This window comes from Vombatus ursinus, unplaced genomic scaffold, assembly GCF_900497805.2.
Source record: "Vombatus ursinus unplaced genomic scaffold, bare-nosed wombat genome assembly UNPS02014870.1, whole genome shotgun sequence".
NCBI lineage: Eukaryota > Metazoa > Chordata > Mammalia > Diprotodontia > Vombatidae > Vombatus > Vombatus ursinus.
The window spans coordinates 52175-59086 of NW_020954648.1; the positions used below are offsets into that span (position 1 = coordinate 52175).

At 45.6% G+C, this 6912-nt stretch overlaps 1 protein-coding gene across 1 annotated transcript in view; it reads left to right on the plus strand.

Annotated features, from left to right (window-relative positions):
- Positions 1–6912, plus strand: part of LOC114028136 (carboxypeptidase A1-like) — a 15588-nt gene that overhangs the window by 5111 nt on the left and 3565 nt on the right. Inside the window, exons 5-9 of the mRNA XM_027842345.1 lie at positions 205–306; positions 2317–2418; positions 2798–2908; positions 3578–3668; positions 6035–6235. Coding sequence (XP_027698146.1) covers positions 205–306; positions 2317–2418; positions 2798–2908; positions 3578–3668; positions 6035–6235 — 607 coding nt within the window. The remainder of the gene's footprint in view (positions 1–204; positions 307–2316; positions 2419–2797; positions 2909–3577; positions 3669–6034; positions 6236–6912) is intronic.

Sequence of the window (6912 nt, forward strand, 5' to 3'; positions counted from 1 at the left end):
CAAAGGGCTCAAATCCTGCTTTACACAGTTAAAAGTGTGCAACCATGGACAAGTAAATTAACCTTCTTGAGCCTCAGTTTCCTCATCGGTAAAATGGGGATAATAACAGCACCTGCCTCAGAGGGATCTCATGAAATAAGGCAGCTAAAGTGTCTTAAGAATCTCAAAGCATGCTCACTCTCTTTTCTATGCCCTTGTTTACAGATCAACGAATTTATTGATCTGCTGGTGGCTGAGAACCCAAACCTTGTCAGTAAGATTCAAATTGGCAACAGCTACGAGGGCCGCCCCCTCAATGTTCTGAAGGTACCAGAAGCCTAGACATCCATGTACCCTTAGTGTCTCCTCCCCTCCTGCCCCCGCCCCAGGTACAACCATAACCACTACCACACACATCGGTGTATCCATTCATGCCCAAGAACATTTACGTATTCTTAGTCTTACGGACTTCATCATGCATATGTGCATATAGCCATACAAATGGACCCAGTCCCACAGGTGACTCAGATATTTCCAGGTTGATATTTTTCTTATAGAATATCTTGGGTTCAGATGAAGTCTATTGCTTCCATACTTCCCACAGGGGATTTAGAAATCTGTACAGAGCCATAACACGGACAGGACAGCATGAGTTTTGTCTCAGGACACAAAAATTTAGAGGGTATAAAAAAAATAAAATAATGATTTTCAAAGATAGTATTTTGAACACACCTGAACTCAAACAGTGTTAAGCAAGGGAGTTTGGGAGGGAAGGTTCTAGCAGGTGGGGGGAATCAGGCAAGGCTTTGTGCAGAAGATGGTGCTTGACTAGCATTTTAAAGGAAGAGAAGAACTCTATGAGGCAGAGAGAAGGAAAGAGTACCTAGGCATGGGGGACAGTCAGTGTAAAGTCACAGAGATGGAGGTAGAGAGTAGAGTAGAGAAGCCACTTTGGCAGGATCACAGGGTGTGGGAAGAGGAATAATGTCTAATGAGGTGGGAAATATAATTTAGGGCCAGGTTACATAGGGGTTTAAAAGTTAAACAGTGGAGTTTATATTTCATCCTAGAGACAATAGGAAGTCAACAGAATTGGTTGAGTTTAGAGGCTTCAAAAACAAGCTCACATGGTGAGATTTGCTCTTATTATTTTGGCAGTAATGTATAGGATAGACTGACATGGGGAAAGACTCATTCAAGGCAGGAAGAGCAAATAGGAGGTTTGCTCTATAATAATATCTAGGGGAGAGGTGATGAGGGCTTGATTTAAGGTGGTAGCTGTATGGGTAGCGAGAAGGGGTCAGATGTGAGAAATCTTGTGATGATAGAAAACCACAACATCTGCTCTGGGGCAGGCCCAAGTTTCCAATCTAAACCAGCTCCTCCTGAGAAAGGAGCTCTAAATTGTAGAGTAGATTCCATCTCTTTAGGGGTTGTCTGCAGCAGGGATGCCTCCCTCATCCCAAGTTTTTTTAAATTTTTTATTTTTTTCTCCTTATCCCAAGTTTTAACTCATCTGTCCCTTCAACCTCAGTGGTGGCTAAAGGAAAACCTCCATAGCTCCTTATCTCCTGTCTTTGTTAAGGTTTCATGACTGATTCAGAGAAAAGGGTCAGATGTCATTTCAAGACTTCTTGATGGAGACCACTTGGTCCGTGAGGCAATAATGATGCTTCTCGTCATGCTTCCCCCTGCATGAAGAAGACAGACACGCAGAGTGTGCTGGCAGGGATGAGTTAGGATGTAATCACTGACTTCAAGTATTTGAAGGGCCACCCCGAGGAATAGAGAGCCTGAAATTATTTTGCTTGGCTCCAGAAGGCAGAACCACATAGATTTAGGCTTGAGATATGGAAAGCCTTCCTAACAATTTGAATGGTCAAAGTGAAAAGGGGCTGCCTAGAGAGGATCCCTCCGCCTGAAGCTCCTCAGGAGGAGGTTGGATAACAAACCCTTGTTATTGGTGCTGTGGAGGCCTGGGCTGGGCTGGAGTAGGTTGAGCCCTGGATGCATTTCTGACTTTGAGATTCTGGGATTGCTGTTATCATCAGGCCTGGTACCCAGTCCCAGCCCTCCCTTCAGAATGCCAGGATATTTGGTGGGGGAGAGGAAAGCTTCCTAGCCCTGGATGATTGGCATGGGCTCTGTAGGCACCTCATTATGCCTCACATCTTAAGAGAATAGGGCAGGAGAGAGACAACTGAGTGTGGGGAAGTTTCTAGTATCAGACTTTTTCCTGTAGAGAAAATGAGACTTGAAGCTCAGAACACAGATCTGCTGAGGAAGGTAATCAGTTGAGAGACTGTACTGAACTTTATCCCTCTCTTTCTTCTCCAGTTCAGTACTGGGGGAAGCAATCGCCCTGCCATCTGGATCGACACTGGCATCCATTCCCGGGAATGGGTTACCCAGGCCAGTGGAGTTTGGTTTGCTAAGAAGGTAAGACCTGGGGATCGGATTTAGAGGGAAGAGGAATCCATTCACCGTCTGAACTGGGAGGAAGGAATATGGTCCTGGGGCGACCTGCAGGCTTTATGCTCCAGGAGAGTGCCTTCAGGTCCTTACTCTGCTCACCCAAGATTCCACTCCTGCTGGGGCCATTACTTCCCATGACTTTGGAGGGGCCGGGCAAAATTGGGTACTATTGGTCTCAAGAACCTGGGCCTTGTTAGTCTGAGTCACAGGCCAAGGGGTGAAGCTGACTCCTCTCAGTCTCCCACTTCTCCCTTTGTTTGGAGAGGAAAGTTGAGGGAAGCTAATTTTTCTTCCTAGGATACCAGCCTCTTTGTGTTTCTTATTTTATCCCTCTTTCACCTAGATCACTGATGACTATGGCCAAGATGAGAAGCTCACTGCCATCCTGGATTCTCTGGACATCTTCCTAGAGATTGTCACCAACCCTGATGGTTTTGCCTTTACCCACTCCTCGGTATAGTGCCTTTCCCTTGCCCCACGTTCCTAGGCTTCTAGGAGGGCTCTCCTAGCTAGGTTTCAGTTCCATGGTCCCTGGGAAAAGGATAGCCTCATGAGCCGACAAACTGAGCCATCCACGTAGGGTCTACCAATCCATGGAGACAAAGGGTGGACTGGTGAGTCCTTGCCTTATTTGGACATCTCCTACAGTTGCTGGTCCAGTCACAAGAGGATAACCCTATGTTTTCTTTACTTTCTGCCCGTCCGACGTCAGCTTGCTCTCTACTACAAACCCATCTTTCTTAATTACTGAATATACTGGATTAATCCCTACCTCCCCACCCTTCTCCCTGCTGCACTAAGTGACAGTATTCTCATTTCCTGGATAGAGCCCAAATTAAAGGGCTCTTCATGCTCATTTTCAAATCCCGCCTACTGCACAAAGCCCTCCCTAATGACTTTGGACCAATGGGATCTCCCTCCTTTCCTCCTTTATAGTCAGTCTCACATGACTGAACTCGAAATTGTTATCTAATGGTTTGACCTAGATTAATTCTGCTCCCTAGCCAGTTTGTTGATTCCTGATTATAAACTCATCAAGATCAGGGGCCGTGTTAACCAGCCCAGTCCTGGGCACCTTAGGTGTATCTTTGTTGGTTGATTGATTTTCCCTTCCTCGTTCCAGAACCGATTGTGGCGTAAGACCAGGTCCATTAGTGCTGGATCCAGCTGTGTTGGTGTGGACCCCAACAGGAACTGGGATGCTGGCTTTGGACGTAAGACAAGATAAGGCTCCCAGGGTGGGATCAATGAATCAATCAACAAGAATTTCTTAAGTGACTATTGTAGGCCAGGTATGGTGCTAGGGGCTGGAGATACAAGTACAAAGAAAATGAAATAATCTCTACTCAGAGGAAACTTATATTCTAACAGGGGTGACAAGCACAAATAAAATATATACAGTACAAACATAAAGTTCATAAATACATTTGTTGCTGTTCAACTCTTCGTGACCCCTTTTTGGGGGTCTCTTGGCAAAGAGACTGGAGTGGTTTGCCATTTCCTTCGCTAGCTCATTTTACATTTGAGGAAACTAAGGCCATCAGGATTAAGTGACTTGCCCAGGGTCACACAGCTAATAAGTAACTGAGTCTGGATTTGAACTCAGGTCTTCCTGACTCCAGGCTTAGCACTGTATCTACTGTACCACCTACCTGCCCTATATAAGTACATTAAAAAATAGTTAAATACAAGGTAATTTAAGAAGGAAGGGGCTTAAAAAAAAAGAAGGGGGCTTGATGTTGGGGAGATAAGGAGAGGCTTCCTGCAGAAGATAGTACTTGAGTGGTATCTTAAAGGAAAAAGAGGGTTGCTATGAGTCAGGTAAAGAGCACAGATTTAAAGCTGGAGGGGGCCTTGAAGGCCACGTTCTTGGTTAAGTTCTTACCATGTGCTAAAGCTGGTGACAAAATACAAGAAACAATGTGGTCCCTGCCCTCAAGGAGTCTATATTCCAATGGAGGACCATCCACAAAGGGGACTGAGGGGACCGTCTAGTAGCATGATATGGAGATGGCTGAGAAGTAACATGGGGGTCAGGTCCTGGGCAAGATAAAGCAAGGCTCATCTCTCAGGGTCCAGCATCCTAGGGGCAGTCTAAGGTTCTAGATCATGTTCTTAATCTTTTTTTTAATGACACGAATTCTTTCGGCTATTAGGTGTAGCCTATGGAACCCTCCTCAGAATAATGTTTTTAAGTGCATAAGATAAAATGTATAGGATGATAAAGGATACAAATTACATTGAAATGCAGTTATTAAAAAATTTTTTTTAAAGTTAATGGCGGGGCTTCTAGTTAGATAGATATGGCACTGGTTCTGGAGTCAGGAGGACCTGAGTTCAAATCTGGCCTCAGACACTAGCTGTGTGACCCTGGGCAAGTCACTTAACCCCAATGGCCTAAAAAAAAAAAAAGTTCATTGAGGCTGGGTTAAGAAGCCCTGTTCTGGGGACCCCTAGGTGGCGCAGTGGATAGAGCACTGGCCCTGGATTCAGGAGGACTTGAGTTCAAATCCAGCCTCAGACACATAACACTTACTAGCTATGTGACCCTGGGCAAGTCACTTAACCCCATTACCTAGCCAAAAGGAAAAAAAAAAGAAGCCCTGTTCTGGTCCAACCCTTCATTTTACAAAAAAGGAAACTGAGGCTCAGTTAAGTAATTTGCCCAAGGTTATAGTGAGTGACAGAGGAAGGTTTAGAAACTGACTCCAGATCCATTGTTCAGTCTTATGGGACAGAACAAACCTTGTGCAGTGGAATCAGCACTCCCTTGTGAGTGGGGAGGGGTGTTGGGAGGTCAACCGAACCTCCTGAAGCCTGGGATTGCTCCTCAAGGAAAGATGCTGAGGACTGCCCCCAGTCTGAACAAGTAAATCCCAAGAAATGGAGTGATGTATGATGAGAAGGATGTGTTTAGGGCTATTCTAGCTTAATCCTCAACAAATCCCTTATCCATCTATAGCATTTATATGGCATCTACCATGTGCCAGGCACCGTGCTAAGCACTTGACAAATATCATCATGGCAGGTGAGTGCTATTATGAACCCCATCTTGCAGATGAGGAAACCGAGGCAAATAGAGGTTAAAAGACTTGCCCAAGCTAGTATATCTCTGAGGCTATATTTGACCTCAAATCTTCCTGACTCTAGGCCCAGCACTCTATTCTCTCTCTCTCTTTACAAGATAGTAACAAAATTGCTGTTCTGCCCTTCTTTTGGTTTTTGTTTTTTAGTATTTTAAAAACAGGTTTTTATTGATGCTCTTTTTTCATATCAATCAGTGCCCCCTAACCTCCCAACCTAGCATCACTAGAGAGGGGTTCATCAGTAATCTCTGTGTTCCCTTTCCAACTCAGGCTGTGCTGGACCTAGAACTTAAGCATTAGTCTCTACCCTCCCGATGCCTCACATCTGCCACTCTGAACCCTCCCTGTCTCTGTGTGGGTGGTTCTCATCTCACTCCTTTCCATTTTTCCTTGGGCCCCAAACACACACACACACACACAAAATAAAAAGATGGACTAAGAGAAGCTACTGACTCTGGTTTTGAAAATACTAAACCTTGTCTTGTTTCCTACAGTGTCTGGAGCCAGCAGCAACCCCTGTTCAGAGACTTACCACGGCAAGTTTGCCAACTCAGAGGTGGAGGTCAAGTCCATCGTAGACTTTGTGAATAGCCATGGGAACATCAAGGCTTTCATTTCCATCCATAGCTACTCTCAACTCCTCCTCTATCCTTATGGATACACCACTACCCAGGCTGCCCATCAGCCCGAGCTGGTACGTTCAATCCTCTGCCCAGTCCCCACTCCAGCCCTCACCAACCTGTTCAAAGGAATAGTTAATTGTCTTCTTTATAATCTTGATTTTTATATGCCGCGTGTGCTGAAAATAAGGCACACGCATGTGTTACTTTTCCCTCCTGTTACATCCATGATTCCTCACTAGCCTGGTGTGGTAGCTCATTTTCTAGTTGGGGAATGAAAGACATTGGGTACCATATTGTAGGTTCCAAAGCAAGGGGTCGAGGCGACCTTCAAGCTCAGGGTGAGATTGCTTCACACGGCCTTGTTGGTGGGGAGGAAAGAGCCGGGCTAATGGAATATTGAGTGTCTTCTAAACGCTCCATTGTGGGTCTGCCTGCCAGTCTTACAGTCTGCCCACAGAGAACAGCAGAGAGCTGAAGAAAGCAGACGAGGGGAATGCAAGGGAACTGTGCCTCTGGCTGGCACTGCCTAGGTGGCTGGTTCATTTGGGAGGGTGCCTCCACCTAGTGCCACGCTCCTCACTGGATGCTGAGCCGGGTTCTCCACCAGTCATGAGATTATTCTATAGTCATTCTTCGTCTTCCCCATCTCTAATGCTGTAGTCCCCATGTGTCCTCAGGAGATCTTTAGACTTCTTCCTTTTATGACCAGTGTGTGTGTGTGTGTGTGTGTGTGTGTGTGTGTGTGTGTG